At 40.7% G+C, this 24,440-nt stretch overlaps 1 protein-coding gene across 9 annotated transcripts in view; it reads left to right on the plus strand.

Annotated features, from left to right (window-relative positions):
• Window positions 1–24,440, plus strand: part of LOC105464801 (exocyst complex component 2) — a 204,567-nt gene that overhangs the window by 159,589 nt on the left and 20,538 nt on the right. For 8 of the 9 annotated variants that reach the window (XM_071097736.1, XM_071097742.1, XM_071097743.1 and 5 more), the window contains one exon: window positions 2,637–2,778. In XM_071097736.1, coding sequence (XP_070953837.1) covers window positions 2,637–2,778 — 142 coding nt within the window. Of the gene's footprint in view, window positions 1–2,636; window positions 2,779–11,041; window positions 22,128–24,440 lie in introns of those variants that run through there. The other variant, XM_071097744.1, reaches the window with a different exon arrangement.

Below are 24,440 nucleotides of genomic sequence, written 5' to 3' on the forward strand. Positions count from 1 at the left end.
AAAATTGACAAATGGGATCTCATTAAACTAAAGAGCTTCTGCACAGCAAAAGAAACTACCATCAGAGTGAACAGGCAACCTACAGAATGGGAGAAAATTTTTGCAATCTACTCATCTGACAAAGGGCTAATATCCAGAACCTACAAAGAACTCAAACAAATTTACAAGAAAAAAACAAACAACCCCATCAAAAAGTGGGCAAAGGATATGAACAGACATTTCTCAAAAGAAGACATTCATACAGCCAACAGACACATGAAAAAATGCTCATCATCACTGGCCATCAGAGAAATGCAAATCAAAACCACAATGAGATACCATCTCACACCAGTTAGAATGGCGATCATTAAAAAGTCAGGAAACAACAGGTGCTGGAGAGGATGTGGAGAAATAGGAACACTTTTACACTGTTGGTGGGATTGTAAACTAGTTCAACCATTATGGAAAACAGTATGGCGATTCCTCAAGGATCTAGAACTAGATGTACCATACGACCCAGCCATCCCATTACTGGGTATATACCCAAAGGATTATAAATTATGCTGCTATAAAGACACATGCACACGTATGTTTATTGCGGCACTATTCACAATAGCAAAGACTTGGAATCAACCCAAATGTCCATCAGTGACAGATTGGATTAAGAAAATGTGGCACATATACACCATGGAATACTATGCAGCCATCAAAAAGGATGAGTTTGTGTCCTTTGTAGGGACATGGATGCAGCTGGAAACCATCATTCTTAGCAAACTATCACAAGAACAGAAAACCAAACACCGCATGTTCTCACTCATAGGTGGGAACTGAACAATGAGATCACTTGGACTCAGGAAGGGGAACATCACACACCGGGGCCTATCATGAGGAGGGGGGAGGCGGGAGGGATTGCATTGGGAGTTCTACCTGATGTAAATGACGAGTTGATGGGTGCAGCACACCAACATGGCACAAGTATACATATGTAACAAACCTGCACGTTATGCACATGTACCCTACAACTTAAAGTATAATAATAATAAATAAATTTAAAAAAAAAAAAAAAGAACTCCTGAATTTATCTTCTAGTCTTGGTCTTCATAATTTTCATCTCTTTACATTTTTATTCTATGCTTTGAAGTAGTTCTTGTACTTCAGATCAGTCTCAACAGTGACCAGTAGTTCCTTCTGTTAATCTACTCATTTGCTACCTTTGGAAGTCATATGTTTCACCTCTAGAAATCTTGTTTTGTATTATACTTTAATCTCCATAAGGGTTTTCTTTATTTTTCCTGTTCAAGTTGTTGCTTGTCTCTTCTGCCGCTGAATTTCACTGCTCGATGGGTGTTCCTGTGCATAGCAGCTGACTCCCTTAGATGTGTGTTTATTTTTCATTGTCAGTTTATTGCAGCTCAGGCCTGGCATTGGAGAGAAGCCTGTCCCTCTTGGGCTAGTGCTGCAGAAGCAGAACAGCCACCAGCCCCCTGCAGAGTGACCTGGGCCCACACATTCTCCACACCCCAGACTTCCCAATCCTCCATGCTTGGGTCTCTGCCTCCCGTGTCTTCCACTCCTGGCCTCCTGGCTGCTGGTGAGACCAGGCACACTCATATAGGGCCGATGCCAGCCTCCTTACCCTCTTCTGCTCCCACTCCCATCAGGAGCCCACAGCGCATGCAGCTGAACCGTGCCAAGGACAGGACTTTCTAATGGGGTCCTTCCTGTTTCTTTTTTCCCATGACAGCGAGCCCTGTATCTGGCCTGGAGTTGCCTTAGAATCTAAGGCCTGACCTGCAGGCCACACAGGCAGAGCTGTAACTGGAGGGAGAAGCCAGGGGAGCTGCACTGGGGTTGCTAGAGTGTCAGAGCAGGATTATTTTCTATTGGTAACGCTTTTCAAATAAATTAGTTAATATGAAGAAACGTAGCATAATTTTAAATGGTTCCTTTTTAATTGTAGTTTACTGGCTATTACAATTTAGTATCTATAATGCCTCTTGCTCTGCTTACAGAAATGAGAGGTTAGTATTTTCAAAAATGACTGATAGGGTTAGGCTTTCTGTCCTACCCAAATCTCATCTTGATCTGTAATCTCCATAATCCCCACGTGTCAAGGGAGAGACCAGCTGGAGGTAATTGAATCATAGTGGCAGTTTCCCGCGTGCTGTTCTCGTGATAGTAAGTTCTAGCGGGATCTCACGGTTTTATAAGGGGCTCTTACCCTTCCGCTGGGCCCTTCTCCTTCTGGCTGCCTTCTCCTTCCTCTTGGGATGAAGGTGCCTTGCTTCCACTTTGCCTTTCACCAGGACTGTGAGTTTCCTGAGGGCTCCCCGGCCCGGCCATGCATAACATCATTGAGTCAGTTAAACGTCTTTCCTTTATAAATTACCTCGTCTCGGGCAGTTCTTTCTAGCAGTGTGAAAACAAGACTAATACAATGACCTATAGTCCATCTATGGAGATTATTTTTTCTTTTGCAAAATAGCTATGCTAAAAGAGATCTTTGTTACTGAAAATATGTAAAATAAATTCACGATTTTTTGTAGGAAGATTGATAAGTGCTTTTATTATAGTCTGAAGTATTTATTGTTAACATTATTTTACTTTTTCCATCACCCTCAAATAGGCAACTCATACTCGTCATTACGTGTTTCTAGGTTAGCATGGCCTCACTGAAAGAACTAGATCAAAGACTCTTTGAAAATTACATCGAGTTGAAAGCAGATCCCATCGTTGGCTCCTTAGAACCTGGAATTTATGCGGGATATTTTGATTGGAAAGACTGCCTACCTCCAACAGGTAAGTAAACAAAGTTTCTTGCGTAATATGTGGATATGCTTTTATCAATTGATACCTGCTTGAATTCTTTTCATTTTATTCTCATTTTTCTCATATCTACTGAGAGTGAGAGATTAATTTGATTTTAACTTTTTGTTCGCTTAAACCCATTTCTTGGATAGTTTGGAAATTAGGACACTTTGTATTATTACTCAGTGGCTTAAAGCTGTTCTGAAATTCTAGAGAATAATTAATTATACTGTATAACAATTGATTGTTTCAGTCATGCATTCCTGCTTCCTACGGTCTTTCACATAGATACAATAGAGTGGTTGTGAGTGACAGTTTCATGCAATGACCTTGTGTACCTCATCAAAAAAACGTATTGAAGAAATCTGGTCACTTCTATGTAAGACTTGATTAGTGAGGCTGTAAAGGCGAAGGATAGGAGAAAAGTGTGTAGGAGTAAGATTATTATAGGAATTTGTCAAAGGGAACGGAGCCCAGAAGGATGAATGACACTTTTCAAGTATCATCTTTGTATCTCAAATGAAAGTCACTTGAATCACTTAAAATATATATTTTTAAAATAACTATTGCTTTCCGAATCAAACTTTTGATCGATCAAGTAGTTGTTTCTTTGTATGAAAAAATGCGGAAAACCTAAAACCAAGCTGCCTGTTGGCGCTTTTGTAGAGAAGTAGTTTATGTAGAAGGGGTCGTGCTGGTGTCGGACACGGGTTGGCACTTTTGTAGAGGAGTGGTTTGTGTAGAAGGGATCGTGCTGGTATCAGACACGGGTTGGCACTTTTGTAGATGAGTGGTTTATGTAGAAGGGGTCACATGGTATCGGACACGGGTTGGCACTTTTGTAGAGGAGTGGTTTGTGTAGAAGGGGTCATGCTGGTATCGGACACGGGTTCTTCGTGGATGCACAGATGCAGATGCACCAGTGAGTTGCTAACAGGTTTGGTAACTTCATTGTTTTAACTCATCACTTTAACCTCCTTTTGTTTGTATTGTATAGTGCTTACACTAAACGATGAAAAATTGTTTACTGTTTAAACACCTTTGGTTTTTATTGTATAGTGTTCACATATAGTGATGCCAAAAGTCTAAAAACCGGGATCATTAAATTAGCCACAGTTACTTAATGTGACCACAGTTACTGAATTTGCTGAGCTCACAGTCATGGCAGTCATGCAAGCCTTTATTCCTCCTGTGCTTTTCCGTACACACACTTTTCTGTGCCCAAACCACATTCAGTTCATACCCTCAAAGTACATCCTTTTAAAGTCTAAGGCAGATTCTATCAGTATCTTACTTAAAATGCTTACAGTATCTTCTCATAATAGTAAAACCTGGGAAGCTGTGCTGTGCCAACCTCTGCCCTGGCAGCCTGCCCACTGCCCCAGTGCTCCGCCCCACAGCCCCTCTCCAGCTGGACTCAACCTCTGCCTTTTTGAAAAGCTCATCCTTCTAAAATATAAATTGAACCCTTTCCATCCCCTGCTGAAAATCCTTCAGGGAGGCTCATTCTCCCGGAAGCTAACCCCAGACTTCTCGACAAGGTGGCGTCCCCACAGCTACCAGATTCCACAGAAGCTCAAGTTCCTGGTGTGAAATGGTGTCATATTTGCATGTAACCTACGCGCATCTTCCTGTATGCTTTAAATCATTTCTAGATTGCTTCTAACACCTAATGCAATGCCAGTGTGTTGTGAATCGTTGTTATACTGTATTGTTTAGGGAATGATGACAAGGAAAAAAGTTCGTACATGTTCAGTACAGATGCAACCACTGGTTTTTCCCTCGGAATATTTTCTATTCATGGTTGGTTGGCTCCACAGATGCAGAAGCCACCATTGGGGAGGCCACAAATGCAGAGGCCACAGATGCAGAGGCCACAGATGCAGAGGCCACAGATCCAGAGGGCCAGCAGTACTCCCTGTGCTTGCTCTGAGTTACCTCCCTCTCCACGGGCTCCCCCAGGCAGCCGGCAGGCTGGGTGCTTCGTGCACTGTGAACCCTGTGCCTAGTCCCTCTCACCTCTGCCCCCTCTCCTAACCTCTCCTGCCCTTCCAGGCCCTGTGTCCTCTGGAAGCTCCCCCAGCCCATCCGCTGCATGTCTCCAGGTCGTGTTGGCCTACCTCTATCCCTGGTGCTCCCAGAGCAGTTCCTACAACTCTCTGTGCCCACAGGACACGTGTTGTCGTTACCTCCCTCCTTGCCGGACAGCCTCAGCCCTCAGCACAGGGCCATCGTTCCCAGAGCAGTTCCTACAACTCCCTGTGCCCACAGGACGTGTGTTGTCGTTATCTCCCTCCTTGCTGGACAGCCTCAGCCCTCAGCACAGGCCATCGTTTGGATCTCTTGCTCTCAGAGATTTTAGCACAGTGCAGTTTCTGGCACTCAGCTGATGCTGCGTGTGTGTTTGTGGAGTGAATGAAGACTGGCAGTTTTCTGTAATAATCTACCATCTTTCTAAATGTGCTGGCTGCTCCTTCTCTTCCAAGTGTTTGCCGTATGCTTTTGCCTAATTTTTCTCAAAATTTTTTTCGGTAGGAAAGTGCGTCATACGGTGTGCTAGTTTCCACTGTTCTTCTGATTCACTTTTTAATAAACAGTCCACAGTGGACATTCATATTTGCCGAATTAAAATGAGTTAGAGTACTCATTTTCTTGTCCTTTGTGAATTCTCATATGGTAGTTGTGTGCACTTTCTAAATTTCAGCAAGTGCGTTTCAATTAAAATGCAACTGTCAGGCACATCTAACACATCATCAGTTCCATCTGTTCAACTCTTCAAACTCTTACTGAACAACGTGCATCACCGTGCAAAAAGTAATACATTGTTCGGTAATAGTTCAGATGAATTTGTTAAAGTTCATATCTTCCCCTATGATTAGCGTGTAAGTACATTAACTGTTTACACATCTAACACATCAGCAATTCTATCTGTCTAATTATTTAAACTATTACCGAACTATTGTTGGGTAATAGTTTAAATGAATTTTGTTAAAGTTCATATCTTTTCCTGTGATTCGCATGTAAGGACATTAACTGTTCACTCTGAAATCATTCTTATCTTATTTGGTTGTGTTCAAGGCTATTAAATCATTTGTGGTATTTCTTTTTTTTTTTTTTTTTTTTTTTTTTTTTTTTGAGACGGAGTCTCGCTCAGCCGCCCAGGCTGGAGTGCAGTGGCCGGATCTCAGCTCACTGCAAGCTCCGCCTCCCGGGTTCACGCCATTCTCCTGCCTCAGCCTCCCGAGTAGCTGGGACTACAGGTGCCCGCCACCACGCCCGGCTAGTTTTTTGTATTTTTAGTAGAGACGGGGTTTCACCGTGTTAGCCAGGATGGTCTGGATCTCCTGACCTCGTGATCCACCCGCCTCGGCCTCCCAAAGTGCTGGGATTACAGGCTTGAGCCACCGCGCCCGGCCCATTTGTGGTATTTCTTTGAGAATATTAAATCATTTGTGGTATTTCTTTGAGAATATTAAATCATTTGTGGTATTTCTTTGAGAATATTAAATCATTTGTGGTATTTCTCTGAGAATAGAGAAAAAACGATGGCACAGCCACTCTGAGTTTCCTGCGCTTCAGTGATTACTATAAAAATGGAGAACAGGCCGCCAGTTTCAGTCTCAACAAAGTGGTTCTCCTCTGTCGTCACTGAAATCTTGGAATGTTACTGAGAAAGAGGATTCATTTGCCCCGATGCAGAGGAAGACTTTTCTTTGCCAGCCCTGTCTCAGACCTGCTGCTTTTTAGCGTCTGCCGAACACCGGCCGGGGCGTCGAGAGTGTCTGCAGGTGGAGGGCAGGCCTTTCCCATCCACCCGCCCCAAGGTGTCTTGGGAAAATAGACATCTCTGAAGGCCCGTTCCCTGAAGGGCGGCGTTAGGTCACAGTACTTCAGTGCAGGGGCTGCTGGCCATCGTCACGTGGCTGTGGATCCTGTGGCACTTCAGCGAGCAGTAACCAGGGCGCGGGGGGCGGTCAGCGGCAGGCAGTGCCAGACTCCCGGGGATCTTCGGTTTCTGCTGCATCCAGTGAATTTCCAAGTCCTCACTGGATTTATTTAAGGTACCCAGAGTCCTTTCTCTATGACCTTCATGTTTTCCAGCCATAACATTGAACTAGTGCAAGCCTCTGTTGTGAATTAGGATCAGAGCCTAAATGTAATCCTGAGATTGATCTTAATAAGAGTCTGTAACCTCAGATAATCTTCAATACAAAATTAAGATTCTTCTGGCTGTGTGACATTGAGTGGTGAGGCTTTTTTTTTTTTAAACATAACTTCGTTTTTTGGTTTTGTTTTTTTCTTAAGATAAACTTTCATAAGCAAATGACACATAACACCATACTGTCAGCAATTTATTGACTCTTTCTCAGATGCCAAAAACACGTAGAAGTTGTCGGTGCTCGTTTCACTTTTATAAGCTCTATTTAGTTCTGTTCTTTGTGTAGTTTTGACTTCATGATTACTAACTGAAACTCAGCCTTGCATAGTCATATAGTGATTTTTAGTTTGTTTAAAGCTGACTTAAGTTGAGACCTGGTGTAAAGTGAACAACCAAAATAGTTTGACTATTAATCTTCCAAAATAATTTCAATTAACAACTTTAGTATTATCTTCAGAGTTTTCTTCTTCAGAAACTGAATTTTGCAAATCATATGGGTAACTGATTACTTATTGCTGTAGTTACCAATAAATTTAGTTCCGATACTGTATGTAGTGATTAAAAAAAAAATCCAGTTGATTAATTTCATTATTCAAGAAGAGATACCGTTAGCCATAGCTATGTTTTTTAAAATCTTACCGTTTGATATTTAAATTGGTGTCACCTCTTTATTTGTGTATATGTCAGTAAAGATTATTCTGGTTAGTTCTGAGTCACAGAACTGCTGTTAAGATTTTAATTGTTCTGTTATCCACAATTATTAAGAGTTCTTAGTATTTGAATTTTATAAATGTTAAATAAATTAAGAATACTGTTGGTCTTTATTTACAAATACACATTGAAGTTCATGTCTTTGAAACATTAAATAAGAAAAAAGTATTTCTTTAAGTTTCTCTTAAATACTGGTTTTAACTATTTTTTCTGTCAAATGGTCATAAAAATTTAAATTAATATATATTATTTAAAGGTGTTTACTAAGTGAATTTAAACTTAATCATTTTCTATAGGTAAATAGTGAACTGATTTTTAATTCAAGTGCTCTTATATTAATTATAGTAATTGAAATTGGGAAAGGGAAAACTTTATATAATTTGTGACATGAGTATGTCTAGGACCATTCTAAAACTAACAGCGGAGTTGGTTGCTTGCATGTATGATGCATATAACCTAGAGTAGAGTGACCTCCCACCCCTCAGATGCGCCAGAGCACAGGCTTGGGGCGCACAGTTAGTTCCGTCAGCGAGCGAGGCTTGTGTGTTGTCCGAGCAGTATGCCAAGCAGCACATTCCAGCAAATTGAAGAGAAAGAAAATGTAAATCTAATTATGGAGACAGAGGCGGAAGCACAGCTCTTCTCAAGTCCATGTTTGTTGAATTTTAAGATCTCTGCCTTTTGGAATGTGTCTTGCAGATGTTTTCACTGAATTTTACGAGAGACATTGAGCAATCAGGTTATCTCTTGCATCCTGTAACTTAAATCATTCAAAGCTCAGGTCCAGTGTAGAATTTCTAGAGAATAAGAAAAATGCTACAAGAATGGAGATAAGGAGAAATTGTAATTTTTGTTTGATTTTCAAAAAATGCGGAAACTACAGACAGACCTCAAAGTTTAATGTAGCTCTCTGAGAAAATGGATCATTAAAATGTTTTGGGGTCCCTATAAAATAAGTTGTATGTTACATGTATATGTGAATTTATACATGCATATATGCCTTACACATGTGTTTATACACACACGTTACTATGTACATGTTTAGTGACGTAGTCAGCATTTATCGCCCATATACCATGTACGTGGCAGAGGGCTTTGCGTAAATCACCTGATTTAATCTGTATAACAACACTTCAAGGAGTAAGCCGTATTTTTTTTCTCATTTTATAGATGAAGTCATTGAGCACAAAGAGCTTAAGTGGCTTGCTCAAGGTCATGTAGCTTGGAAGTGGTGGGGTAGGGGTTCCAAGTTCAAATCCAGGCAGCCCTTAATTTTAGGCATTGTGCTGTGTTGCTAGACAGCAAACAGCCTCTATTAGAAATCCACAAAGAAAAAGATAGATATGCTGGTAGAATAGACGCAAGTTCATGAAATTCACAAAAAAACTAATACAGCCAATAAAATATAAAAATAGGATAAAATTAATCAATTCTCAAAGAATGTAATTTAAAATACCGTTAGGGTATCATTTTGTTAAAACCCTCTGGATTGACAAATATTGTAAAGCTTGATAATACCTGCTTTTTGGCAAAGGTACAAAGAAACAAACTATTCCATCATCTTTCTAGGAGTGTAAATTGGCCCAGCTGTACACATACATGTGTGTGTGTGTGTGTGTGTATGCACACATATATATGTATAGAATTTACTTAGAAGTTTTGTTTCTAAGAATTTATCTTAAGGAAAGTTTTACAGAAGTAAGTAAAGAATTATGTGCAGTGATATTTATTGAAGCATTTTTTTAATATATGCAGAATCTGAAAAACTACCTGAATGCCCATTAATAATGAATTGGCTAAATACTGTATTATATATCTAAACAAATACTATGCTTTCTTTATAATGGATGAGACGGATAATGGGGGGACTGTCCATATATTGGTAGAAAATGTTGGTTAAGGAAACATGCATTCATTCTTTCCTCATTTTTATTGAAAAAGACAGTGTGTCAATTTCATATGTACAATTTGACATGCATAAACATATCTTGAAAGGGGGTAGGAAGGAGCATGCTAGAAAACTTTAATTTTCTACTTTAAAATTTTGTTTTTAAAAATATTGGGGAGGAATAGATGTATTTTTATTTTTAAAAAAGAAATTTCTATATTTTAAAGAAATGAAAAACTTCATGGAGACAGCATGCCACAGAGAACAGGCACATACAATACTCACTCGTTTTCTTCTTGGACACACACTTGATGTGACAGAAAAATGGCATACGTGCTGAATTTAGGTTTCAGCAAGTCATTTGACAGTTCTTCCTGATATTTTCAGGAATCCCAGTTGCTGACTTACAACCATCATGTCTTCATGTCAGTCTAGAGGAAAGCCTTTAGTCATTGCAAGAACACTCATTGAACGATGTTCAACATTATGTTAGACATTTGAAAATGGAATACATTCCACTTTGGCTAAATTTATGAAGAGAAACCTAATAAAGTTAGCTTAGTAGTAGCACTATCTTACACTTAAAAAGTTTCTACAATGCCTTTATGTAAGCCCGCGATTGAACTATCCTAAAATTAATGACAAAATGTAGCATGTTTTCTTAATCAGAACTGCCACAGAATAAAAAGTACAACCTTCAGAGGAATTTTGGTTTCAGTAATAGAGGAAGAACTTATCAGACTAACCCTTCCACAGTTAAAAATTGAACTCTACACAGAATATAGAAACCAGCTGTGAGAAGCACTGGAGAGCCATCAAAAGCGGACAGACTGGAGGGGGTGCTTGAACCCCTACAGGAGGGGAGCTTGCACCAGCCAGATCTGAGGGCTGTCCACGACTGCTGCGGCAGGTGCCCAGCACTTCTGCAGAAGGCACAGAGGGATGCAGCCGAAGAAGCACACTAGATGGAAACTTGAATCTAAAGGAAGGAGAAAAAAGTATCAGAAATGGTTGATATGTGGGAAAAATAGAAAAGACAAACTTTTTGGGTTTTGATTTTTCATTTTTTAAAAGATGATTGAATGTAGAAAAATGTCTATATTTATTAAGTTGAATTCACAATCAAAGACCTTTCTTTGTAGAAAATTCCAAGTCCAAATGGTTTTACTGATAAGTTCTATGTAACATTTAAGGAGTAAACAATACCAATTTTCTACAGACTTTATCAGAAAATATAATAGGAAGCATATTCAATCTCATTTTATGAAACCTACAAAACCCCAAATCGAAAATATGACAAGAACATTACAACGAAAGAAAATTACAGACTAGTGTTCCTCATGAACATTGGAACAAAAAATTCTAACAATTATTTTTAGCAGATCAAAGCACTATTGTCCATACAGTGGAACACTAATTCATTATGACCAAGTAGGGTTTATTTCTTTTTTTAATGTTTGAAATGTTTGTTTTATTTTATTTCATTTTCCTTTAAGTTCTGGGACACATGTGCAGAGCGTGCAGGTTTGTTCCGTAGATGAAGGTGTGCCGTGGTATTTGGTAGTCATGGGACGACCAGAGGCAGGAGCCACGCTGACTTCTTCACAAGATGACACCTCTGCGTAATTACAGTCATTGCCGAGTCTGGTGGTTCTTCCCCGTAATGAATGTCCTAAGGAATGACCAAACAAGGATTCTAAGACATTTTTCTTTCCACTAAACATATATTGCTCTTGCTTTTCTATCAATAAAAAAATAAATCCATAAGCAGAGCTACGCCCTCTGTTTAACATAATTAAACTTCAAGTTCTCCTCCCTTTGCTGCTTTTTTCAGTTTTGGTTGAAGCATTTAGATAAACTTAAATTGTAATGTCTTAGTTCAGCTCTGCACCCCACCCACACCTTCATACTACCGCAGACATCACCTTCAAATAATAACATTGTATTCGCATTATCAGTTCAGCACAAAATAGAGGTAGTTTTCCATTCCCCATTGAACATTTTTAAAAGGAATTTAGAAAGGTGCATTTTAGTCATATGAGTTGGTGATATCACCAATAAGGTCATCTTAGGCCAGGGCTTCAGCGTTACAGCGAGCTATGACTGCACCACCGCACTCTAGCCTGGGCAACAGGGAGAGGCCCTGTCTCAGAAAACAATTTTTTTTAAAGACCTAATTATACTTTGTCACCTGCCAAAATAAGCCATACATTCATTGCCCTGTTTAAACTTAGTCTAACCTGAATTCACAGATACGAAAATATACATGTTTGGAACAGCAAGAGTAGAATAAAGTGAAATTAATCTCCTAATATGTATACTCAGTATCTATGAAATACTTCATGTACAGATAGAAAGGACATTTGTTTTTCATTCATAAAGTCAGCAAATATTACCACGTCTGTTCTATACAAGGCAGTCTCCACGTCTTCCAAGCTGTTCACATGGCAGTTTCTGATTTCCAGGTTTGAAGCATAAACAGAGAAGCCGACAGTGCTGTGTAGGAGGGAAGCACTGAGTTCTCACTTGACCAAGTTGGTAAGCACTCGTGTTCTTCAGCGTCCGTGGAGCCAGGGTACTCATCTCAGGAGTGCGCCCTGAGTGTTCTCCATTTGAAAGACACCGAACTGGTAGCACTTGGACACACCCCTTTGGCCGGCAGAGGCTCTAAATATCACTTTCTGGATAGCTCCATCCCATCTCTTACCTGTCAGGTTTCTTTATCTTACCTGTCAGATGTAGATTTTCAGATGTTACCTATCAGAACAGATTTTTTTTTTCCCTATCTGATGTCTTCCTCTCCAGTCTCACACCCTCAAATCCTGCTGAAATATTCTTTCAAAATTCATTTTTGTTCAGGTTTCTTCTTTCCTCACAGTCATGTAATGGTCCCTAGCCTTTGGAGGAAAACAGTTTTAGTACTGGTCATGTGCTGACCTGCTTAGCTCTGAAGTCTCATCTCTTCATACGAGCCGTTCCTGGTCGTCTACACTCAGTCCACACTGGGCCATTGCTAGTCCTCAAAGACCTAGCATTCCCTCTCCCAGATGCCCTCAAGCACACCGCTGCCTTCACGTGACCTTCCTTTCATCCCCTCAGACCTGCCTGAGGCCTGGAGACACTTGCTGCACCATCACTTCACCTGAGCCCAGCCCAGCTCAGCACTCCCCACACACTGTTCTCTGGTCCACCTGTCTGGATGTGAACTCTCCTGCTGGTGTCTCCTCTCTGTATCCGTGACTAGCAAGGCACCTGGCTTGGAGTAAGCATCCAGTAATAGATTTATTCAGTTATTAGTTGATTGGTTAATGCCTTGGTAAGGCTTACTCAAGCCATAATGATAGGTAAAAATAACATCAATAAAATACCAAATTTACCCTTGGTAAATTAATAGTTATTTTCAACAGAAAGTCAAATTGAGTCAACTATTTTTTATTCAATAAACGTCAAAAAGATAACTTTGGTTTATTAATTATTAATTAGGATAAATAACCACAAATAACGTGGACCCCCTCCCGCCCATTTACAGAGAATTCGAGGCCAGGCATGGTGGCTCATATCTGTAATCCCAGCACTTTGGGAGGCTGAGGTAGGTGGATCACTTCACCCCAGGAGTTAGAGACCAGCCTGGGCAACATAGACCCCATACCGACAAAAAACCACAGAAATTAGCTGGGCATGGTGGCACATACCTGTGGTCCCAGCTACTCAGGAGGCTGAGGTGGGAGGATCATGTGAGCCTGGGAGATGAAGGCATGGTGAGCCAAGATCCCATTACTGCACACCAGTCTGGGTGACAGACTGAGACCATGTCTCAAAAAAAAAAAAGAGTTCAAATATTATAAAATACTTGTAACACCAAAGATCTCCTAAATGTAGTTCTACCTTTTTTCTTTATTCTAAAGACTCTTTGAGCCCCCACAGAATTTTAAGGGTGCCGTCATGAGCATCATATTCCTAGTGCTGTTCGTTAGGACACTTTAGAATCTGTTTTCATCTCCGAGTGTGGACTGTGGGTGTTGGTGCCCAGTGGGTGGCGGTTTCCCTGTCACCCACCCATCCCTCACGGCGTTCCTGTGTCCTTGTCATTGAGTACTTGGGCACTTTCCGACTTCTGCCTCGATCAAAATGGATACCAACTGAGAGGACTTCATCTCTGAAGAAAGAAGCCTAAGTCAATAATCTTTTTTTCTTTACTGAACTCTGATGGAAAACTGTCAGTTCCTAGGACTACTCTTAATTACATTTAAAAAGCTTAGAGGTAGATGTCAATAGTCTTGTATTTAATCTATTTAAAGCAAAAAGCGATTTTACATTTTCTAAAGGAGTATAATTTTCATCAGTCATCTTTTTTAAAAAAAAAACACAGTTTCATTAAACTTCCTTGTTTTCAGACATTTTCTTCTCATTTATAAGCTGTTTGATATATTAGAGTCAGTGCTATAAAACCATTTGTACAATGCTTTAGACATTTGGTTATAGTTTCTTGGTCTGCCAAGCATTTTCCAATAAAGCTAGATTTTGGCTCAAATGGTCTTAAATGTGAAATTTATTAACTTCAAGATGACCCATGGCCTACATATTTTCTTCATTGCATGTCTTATCTGCTAAAGTATTTATTATGTGTTAAATTGATAGCTATAAACTATGCTGTTTGGCATCAGGGTGAACTAACATACTATTGTACAAATAAACAGTCCAAGTCATTTAAAAACTTTCAGTTATGGAAATTTTCAGACATATATCCAAACAGAACAGTCTGACAAATCCAGTTGACCTGTTGGCCAACTTCAGCAGCAATCATCTCATGACCGATCTTGTTTGCTGTGCCCCTGGGCTCCCCACTACCTCTGAGATCTGTTATTTTGAAGTAAATCCCAGATATTAGATCATTTCATCCATACACACATAAGATAAGGACTGATTTTTTTTTTAAAGAAACATAATCATAATACCATTATTACATCTGGAAAAAGCTAACAGTAATTCCTTAATTTTATCAGATATTTAGTCAATGTTCAAATTCTCATAGAAGCGTTTTAGACAGTTTGTTCATATCAGGATTCAGTCAAGGTCTACACATTACTTTTGGTTGATATGTCTCTTAATTAAGAAAAATAAACCTCTCTCGAGTCACTGTTGGTGCTCAGCGAAGTGGTTGTTTCCCTGTTACCCACCCATCTTTAGCTGAATAAATTGGGTTCTTTGTTCTGTAGATTTTCTCACATTCTAGATTTTTCAGATAGCTTCCTCATGGTGTCATTTAACCTGTTCCTCTGTCCCTTGTGTTTCCTATAAATTTGTGGTTAATAAGGAAGCTATCAGTTTGAGGTTTGATTTTGTGTTGTTTACTTCCATCAGGAGATGCCTTATGTTTGGTTGTCTCTGTTTTTGATGATAAGATTGAAAATTGAGTTCAAGTGTTATCAGCTTGGTATACCTTTAAAAGCTCACCATAAACTTTTCATCTAATGGTTATAGCACCACTGGTAATTGTTTTCATAATCTATTTCTTATTAGAAATTGAAAATAATAATTGTTAGCTGGAACACTAAATAAATTTTTTTCATTAAGCTCTGAAGTACACAGGAGGGGCAGGATAGATGCCTGATTAGTTAGCAGTTTTCAGAATGAGTTGGTTTCCTAGTATTTCTCAAAGGTCATTACTAAGGTATTTTTTATTTTTTGATTACCTTTATGAAGTCATGATGTAAACAAAATTTGATAAGCTTCAATTCATTGTAGTAGGTTTTTTTTTTTTTTAATTTAGTTGTGCCCCCTTTGGGGGAGTCTCTTCAAGTGGGCCCTGGGTCCTGACAGTACAGCCTTGCCGTGGGGTGCCATGTTCCACACTCATGGTGGTTTTCTTGCCTCAGTAGAATCAGCCGTTGGGAGGAATTGACGGAATATGAAGTATGAACATCTTCCTCTCTTTTATTTCTTTCCACACTGTGTCTCTGTCCACTCCTACCCCCTGGCTTTTTCTAACCCCATAGATCTCGTTCAGTCTCACCCCGAAGTCAGTTCTACAGCTGGATGGGCTGTAGCAGCAACAGTCATGGTACCTGGTGCTTCTCATATTCCAGCAGCACCATCACCTCCATTCAGAAGTCATTGCCAGCTGGACCCGCTCCTGCCAGGCAGGTGAGAAAAGCTGCCTCCCTACCCTCAACCAACCGTGGTCTCTCCATCAGTGAGGCATTGGGGAAGGTGTGCGTGTTTCTTCTGTCATATTCTATATCTGTACTAGGAACTCTGAGAATTTAGACTTCTTCTAAGGTGCTGTGGAAAGCGTTAGGGATTTTTTCTCACTTGACCTGGTTTTGTTTATCTCATTATAGAGGGACTCTTTCCAAAACTCATTTACACGCTTCACAACTGTGCGTCCTGTGGTAAACAGCTAGTGACAGATACTTGCATAGATGCTACTGTCTTGGCATCCTCTTCCCCCATCCCAGCTATTATTTCCTCCTGGTCTTGGCTACATTTGGTGTGAATGTTAGCCCTGAATTTGTTGCTTTTCTTAAACAATTGGGGCGTTGGAAAACCTGCCTTTGTTTTGATCCCTTGGCTTCAGGCCTGCCCTGCAGAGCCAGGGAAGCCTCTGGTGTCTGCACACATGATAACAGAGCTCAGCCAGCTGTGCCCCACGGCTCTGTTGGGCTGGGGCTAGGGGTCCAGCGATGGAACTAGACAAGCTAGCTCTGTGCGTGGGAACATTGAAAGCCGACAGTGAGCGCTGCCGTCTGGATGGTCTTCATATACGCGTAACCTAGCAGCTGTCTTCCCTCCACTCCAGTGCCGCCCCAGGACCAGAGCCTTAGTTCACAGTTAGAAATGTGTATTCTCCTTGCATTAGGAACAAAGATGGCCTGCTGGAACAAAACCACTTGATTAACTTTAATATATTTGCACGCTGCAGTAAGGTGAGATTTAATGAAACACTTTCAGGATTGTCTCAGTATTTGGATGGGTGGAGTGCGCTGGACTAGTGGAGGGTTATAGACGGTTCCAAATTATTCCTTTGAACTGGAAAACTGTGAAAATTGTTGTGCTTTCCCAGTTATTTATAACATGCATCACAGTAGACAGCTGAGGCTCAGATGATTTCCAAATGTTATAGTTGGACTTCCTAACAAACTAAGTCACCATATGCCTTGGTGGTTTAGTAACTAGTTAACAGAATCTGAGGGATTAAATCACAGTGGTGAACCTAAGGACAGGCAAGTTTCCTAAAGGAAACCCCCGGGAGCCACGCTGTGCTCCCTGCAGACACCCACCAGCTGTGTGTATCTCTCCTTTGTTGTTGGAAATCGTATAGTTACAGTCATTCTGGCTCCTTGCTCCCTCCCAGGACCACGATGTGCCCTGGCACCCTGGCACCCTGGAGCCACACGGGCTGCATTCAGCCCTGAACCTGCTGCCTGTGCTCAGGACATCAGGGCATCAGTCCCGGGGTAAGCTTGCCTCCCGCTGTGGTGCCGACATTCTAAGGCCTGTAAAGAGAGCAACAGCGATGACAGGAAGACCAGGGGACAGACAGGGAGGACAGAAGACTGTGTGGACAGGATGGAAAGATGTTAAGACTTGAATTTTTTTCATACATTTTCATTTACCTTCAATGCCCACGTTTCCTAACCTACCTTCCTGGTTTTGTTTGCCTCTTTGTTTTTTCTTTGTTTCTGGGGTAGGGTGAGGTGGAGTGGGGTGTGAGTGAGTTATAGTTCTTAATTGCCAACCTGGGGCAAGGGAAAAGTAATTCTTAGAGCTCAGCTGAAAAATGTGCCTTCCAAGTGTTCCTGCTGTTATACCATAATAATGTTATAAATTTGTTTCTGGCATGATATTCTATAAAAGCCAAAATCTTTATAGTTTCATCAAGAGCAACACAATTTGAATGCCTTTATTATGGCTAGAACCAAAAGCAGTTTTAAGAACTGTTCGTTCAGAGTGAAGCCTCCAGTACCTAACGTTTTCTTTTAAGCTGTTTACATGCACTGATCTGGTCCCTGGCTTCTGGAACTTCGCTGAGAACTCCTCTGCCCTCAGAGGGCCCTGCCTCCCTGGCTCCCTCCTCCCTCCGAGTCCACCCTCCTCCCCTCCTCCTGGGACATCACAGGCCTGACCCAGGGCACCTGCTGGTTCTCTGTCCTTTGGGCTTCTCCCCCACACACCTGCCTGTGGTGTGTGCTCCTCCCCTGGCCTCTGCGTCCCTTGGGCTTCTCTCATAGAGTCTGCCCCAGGTGCGACCGCCTTGGCCTCCCTGGAGCCCCGGAGCAGCTGTGTCTTCACAGCCCTCACCCTGCAGCTCCAAGAAGGCCTCACATGCACACCAGAGGCTCCAAACCACGTGCTCAGGGCATGGGAAGGTGGGAGCAGCACATGGATTTACCCGATAGAATGTGTTAAGAAAGTTAAACCACAGAGCAACTCTCTCTGTTTCCTGTTTTCTGCTCTGAGGTCAGAAATGCCATGTCTGTGACTTTCTCCCAAAACCAGGATAGAACCTTGAAGATAAAAGGTACTTGGTAAATGTTGGGTAATCATCTCCAATTTTCTTAACCACCTTCTCTGAGTAAGCAGCAAAAACGAACCCCAAAATACTTACAGGGCAGCTTAGTAGTAATAAATAGTTACTAGTTATTCTACACCTTCAAGGTGGAAAAATGTTGAGTGTTTATTGAAATCGACTTGAACATTTCCTAAGAGACCACAGTCTTATCAGCCTGAAAGAGGCTGAGAAGACCTGTCACACCCCTTTCTTTTACAGTCAGAAACTGAGGTCCAGGTGAAACATTATCTAAGCCGTCAGAGAGCATTTGGTTGACAAAACTGCGACTTCTGCCTCTGCCTTTGCCTCCTAACACTTTTCAAAAATACATCATTTTTCAGCAAGCTCATCAATGTGCTTAAACTCTACATTGTATAAAGAGTCTAAAAATAGTACAGTTAGCGTAAAAAGCTCAGTTTGTGGCTAGATTTTTAAGTGTGTGGAGCAAGAAACATCAACAAAGCAGTTGATGCCTCTGGGAGCAAATTAAAGACAATGTTATTAAAATCTTTCTATTGCAGAGGATATTTAATGGGGACTTAGATTCTTTTTGGATCAATTTACTTCCATTTTCTCATAATATCACATAGTGATAATCAAAATGTTTGAGTGACAACCAGAGTAAATTCATAAATATAATATATCTGAAAACCCATTTTTCTTTTTTTGAAATTGCTGTCCTTTCTGGTTGCAAATGGTATGACAGTCTATGATTACAGTAATAAGGACTTGGAGAATTCTACATAGAATGCACATCACTTTTATCTAGTTTGTGTATTGAAGGAATTTAATAAGAGGTTTTATGAATTCACAAAAGCTGCCTTCATGGACTTTAAATATGATGGATATGAAAGAAACGAATATTCTTGTCCTCCACGGTTGGGTTGCATTAATGAAAAGAAAAATTGGTGTGTGCGCTTGGACTTTTTTCCCTTCTCCTTTTCCTCCTTGATTTGTGCTGTGGGTTCCTTTTTCATATTCTGCTATAAGGAAAACAGGTTCGGCAGATCGTTCTGTTTCACTGGAGCTGTGCTGCTTGTGGACACCGGGCCGTGGGCAGCAGCACGGCACGTAAACCATGGGTGACCGCGCTGTGCCCTTGGTACGGCATGTTTGTGGACACTGGGTGGCCCGGCTCTTCCCCGCGGGGACTGGAGCACGCTGAAGATAACACACATGCAGTGACCCAGCTCCATTCCAGCCTGTACCCAGGAGAGGGAGTGTCTATACCCACCAAAAGACAGCAGCAGCTGTATTCCCAACAGCTCTGCTGGAAATACCTGAAAACGGGAGCTGGACACACAGAGTCGTGGAGCTGGCCTATTTTGTGGGGTTTAAACATCCATTGTTGAAAATAAAATACCAGATGACATTTTGCTTTGGTTCATATTGCAAAGCTGATGGATTGATTCAGGTATTTCATTTGGTCCATTTTCAAATGAAGATATTTTACAGTTTACTTACTGTTTTCACATACATTCTTGTATTTTATCTTCACACCAGCCGTGTTGGGGTTCGATACCGTTTTCCCCATGTGGCAAATTTTTAAAATTTGGAGAATCAGGAAAGGCTGTGTAACTTGCTCAAGTAAGAGAGCTAGGCCCAACTTTTCATCTCCAATTCTAACTTTATCACTCTTACCCAGAAACATATGTACAGGGCATGGGTCAGAGCATAGGGCTAACAATACGGTGTCGTTTTGTGTATCTTAATATCTGTAAATACAATAGACCCTTGTACAACAGATGGTTGGGGTGCCAACCTCCCATACAGTCTAAAATCTTATTAACTTTTGACACCCCCATAATGTAACTAGGAGTAGCCTTCTGTTGCCCAGACAACTTACTAATAGCATCAACAGTCTGTTACGTATTTTATGTATATAGTGTATTCTGTATTCTTAAGGTAAGCTAGAGAAAAGAAAATACTACTAAGAAAATCATAAGAAAGGAAAATACATTTGCTACTCATGAAGTGGAAGTGGATCATCATAAAGGTTTTCATCCTCGTTGCCTTCACCTTGAGTAGGCTGAGGAGGAAGAGGAGGATTGGGGTTGGTTTTGCTGTGTCAGGGGCAGCAGAGGCATGAGAAAACCCACATATGGGTGGGCCCACACAGTTCAAACCCATATTGTTCATGGACCAACTGGAAATGAGTTTGCAAAGTACTGTGGGCCTTCCTCGGTCCCAGGTGCTGTGAACAGAGCTGAGAAGGGGCTCAAGGACTATGATCTGGTGGCCCTCCCCTGCTAACAAAAGGACAGTGGCTTCACCCTGAGGAAGAAGACCGTGTGTGTATGTGCACCTTGCCCTTCTGACAAACACTGACCCGTGAGGGAGAGTTTCCAAGTATGGCAAAACTATAATGAACGAGAAAGATCCCAGGAAGAGAAGAGTAAAGGGGTCACACTTATTTTTGGATAAAGGATCTGCACAGCAGTGTACGAGGCACTAAGCAGCCAATTTGGTGGAGTGAAGCAAGTAAGCATTGATGCTGAAGATGGAAGAACAGATGAGTAATTGCTAATAAAATCTCAAGAGAAATAAGCAACGTGGAATTCAGTATTTGAATGAGATTTTCTTAGAAAAAGAAACAAATCTATGAAGTGAGGCACTGTTCCTGCCCTTGCTGCCCTGAGCCTGTGTGCCTTGTTGGTGGCGTCTTTGGAGTGCACTCTAAGCTGGCACTGCAGCTTCAGAAACGCAGGCCCCTGCACCCCTGCAAGTGGGCGGCTTGCCCAGCTTGGGCTGGGTTCAGTGCAGATGCCCCCATCCGGCCCTCTCTCGGCCTCACACTTCAATGTCATCAGTCCCAACAGGGTGCAAAGCCAGTGCTTTGTTGTTTTAGTCATCTAAACAGATTTGTGGCATGTTCAAAAATTAGTCTTCGAAAAGATATGCATTTCTACCTAGATTTCTTACTCTGTAAATGGGACTTTAAAATCCCAGTTAGCAATTGGCTTTTTAGCAATTGGGTTTTCATAGTTTTGTTTTGTTTTTTTTATTTTTTTGCCTTCCATTTTATTGTTACTCTAAATTGTTTTGAATTTCAAGGTGTTTTCTTTTTGGAAGGTTTCATGGCTATTTCTTCAATTGCATATGGAACCCTGCATTGAGAATAGGGACTATACCCTGTTACTTCTTTCCTGTGCTCCACGGTAACGACTGCAGTCAAAGGGATGCCGTAGCCACGCAGCAGCAGTCACGGTGCTGCCTGGCATTTTGCACCATCTTGCGTGTCAGGCCATGGCAGGAGCCCTTCCCAGTGTTCACTCATTTGGTCACGGGGACCACGCTGCAAAACAAGGGGCCAGGAGCCCAGCCTGCTTCAGACCTGCCTCTCTCGCAGCATTCATTGGTTTTGATCTCAGGTCATTAAAATCTTTAAAAACGAAGAACAAAACACCTTCTTGAAATTGTGAAAATCGAACAGTTAACCCAAGCCAGTTTATGAAGTAGATGTCCAAAAGTAACACCTCACAGTATGAAACAAGCACATTCATCTGCATATGTAGAATGAATCCCATTTTCTTGTCACTTTCACTTTTCTAACTGAAGTTTCCTTGTAATGAAAAAAAAATTTCTAACAAAAAACTAAATTGAAACAAATGGTTTAATTTGTCAGTTTATATTAAGTTAATTAACTTTCTACCTTTGTGTCTAAAATTCATTATATCAAGTTTGTGAAACGTGTTCTATGCTAAATGTATAATGAGTTCTGTAATATCTTATATTAGGATAATTCATGGTCTGTTTTACGCATCAGACTTTAAATTTTGAAATGAGAGGGGAGAGTTTTTTCCACTTGCTTATATTTGAGTCTTGAAAGCTGTTTGTCTATGAAGTTTATGCATCTAAAGTCTTATGAATATAAAGTCTTTCTTACAGATGGGAAAAAAATAAGCCATGTAACCATTTCACTGTTATTTTCACTGTTGGCAACGTTTTCTCTTTTCTCAAGGAAAGAGTTTTCCTATTTAGATTGATCATATTGATCAGTAGGAGATCCTACTGATGAAAGCAATGAAAAATCCTGGGATAGAAAATAGAAAGCAGAAGGGGGTGAAGGTACCCATCCATGTGCTTCATAGGAGGGGTGTCCTTTCCTCAAATCGTCCTTGAAAAAATCCACTGGAGGCAAAAGACATTCATCAGTTTGGGAGTGAGGGCACGAAAACCTGAAGAAGACCTGGAACTTAAAACTCTTTCTTTATTCCAAGAGCTGATTTTGCTGCAGAATAATTAGGACTTTCTCTCTGTTCTACTAATAGTGATACAGTTTCTGGTTATCTTTTTTTTTTTTTAAATTAGGCAGTAATTTCAATAATGTGTGTTCAGAGTATAATTGAATAGATAATTTACTTGAAAAAAATACACCAAAGTTTTTTCATGTAGTGTTTCAGTTTGACAATTAAAAAAAGTACATTGTGGGATATTTATAGTATTTTTTAATCTATTTTTACCAGTAGACTGGGAGTGATAACTGAATTGGGGCATAGGGGTTAAAAACAGGAAATGTGGTCTATACAGTAGGTAGTGCCTCCAGAGTTTCCAGGGCTGATTCTTACAGTGTTGTCTGAAGAGTGTTATGCATCAAAACAACGTTAGGCTGAGTACCTTGAAATCCGCCTGTGTTTAAAGGAGCCGTCTTTCCAGTTATGACAGGAAATGCTTCATGGAAAAGGTTGCATTCTTGGTATAGGTTAAGATGGCATAGCCGTTGTTTCTGTAATTACAGCACGTTCTTCCTCTCCAACACTTTTCAGACACTCTATACAGTCAGAGTAAATCTTGTATAACTTTTAGTAAGTTTCCTTCAATTTTTGTATTAAAATTTTATTTTCATGAAAAGTTTTGTCAAATAGCTGTTTAAGAATGTTTTAAAATAGACTGTCATAGCTGAGGAGAAGCGTATATTAGGAATACTATTAATTATAGTAATTAGAGAATCCAAGTTAAGAGAATAAAAAGGCCTGAGGAAATAAATTGGAGTATAATTTTGTGTGGCCTTTTGTGTGATAAGTTGGCAGAATCCATGAAAATCGAATAGCTTGAATACCTTTGCACTCAGCAATTCCACCTCTAGGAAGATATCTTATATAAACTGTTGTATTAGAATCCAAGAATCTATGTTCATTGCAGCAGCATTTATGGTGGTAAATTAAAAGGCAACATAAGTGCCCCATAGTTGGCGAATGGTCAAATAGGTTATGATACATCCATGCAGGAATACTAAGCAGCCATCAAAAATTATAAGGTAGATACAAACAACCTGTTTGCTCTTCAGTGCATACTGTTTGAGTCAAAGACCTTAACAGACAACTTACCAAAGTAAACATGCAGATGGAAAATAAGCATATGAAAAGATGTTCAACATTCTGTGTCATTAGGGAATTGCAAATTAAAACAACAGGAAGATACCACTGCACGCCTATTAGAATGGCCAAAATCCAGACCACTGAGAACACCAAATGCTGGTGAGGATGGGGAGCACCAGGACCTCTCCTTCCTCTCCAACACTTGGAGATGGGACTGGCACTGCCACCATCACTGCTAGTCGGACTGCGGAATCACCCAGCCACTTTGGAAGACAGTTTGGCAGCCTCTTATGAAACTAAACATACTCTTGACCATATAATCCATGAACGACACTATTTGGCATTTAGCCAAGAGAGTGGAAAAGTTACGTCCACACAAAAACCTGCACACCAATGCTTGTAGCAATCTTATTCATAATTGCCAGAACTTGGAAGCAACCAAGTAATCCTTCAGTAGGTGAATAAATGTGTTATGGTCCCTCCAGAAAATGAATATTACTCAGCACTAAGATGAAATGAGCAAGACATGGAAGGAACCTTAAATGCATATTACTAAGTGAAATCAGATAAACTGAAAAGGCTGCATATTGTGTGATTCCAACTATCTGACATTCTGGAAGAGGAGAAACTACGGAGAGAGTAAAAAGATCAGTAGTTGTCAGGGGTTATTGGGGAAGGAGGGAGCACAGAGGAATTTTAGGGCAGTGAAACTACTCTGCGTGTGTTCCCGTAATGGTTGGTACCTGTCATTGTATATTTGTCTAGACCAATAGCATGTACACCACCAAGAGTGACTCTAATGTAAACTGTGGAATTTGGGTAATAATGACACGTGTCAGTGTGGGTCTGTCACCTGTAACAAGTGCCCCACTCTGGTGGGATGTCAACAGTTGTGGAGGCCTTGTGTCTGTGCTCGCGGGCGGCGCGGCATATGTGAAATCTCTGCTCCATCTGCTCAGTTTTGCTCTGAAACTAAAACTGCTCTAAAAAGTATAGTCAGTTAAAAAATTGTTACAGATTACAGAA

The sequence above is a fragment of the Macaca nemestrina genome, chromosome 5 (genome assembly GCF_043159975.1).
Source record: "Macaca nemestrina isolate mMacNem1 chromosome 5, mMacNem.hap1, whole genome shotgun sequence".
Taxonomy (NCBI): domain Eukaryota; kingdom Metazoa; phylum Chordata; class Mammalia; order Primates; family Cercopithecidae; genus Macaca; species Macaca nemestrina.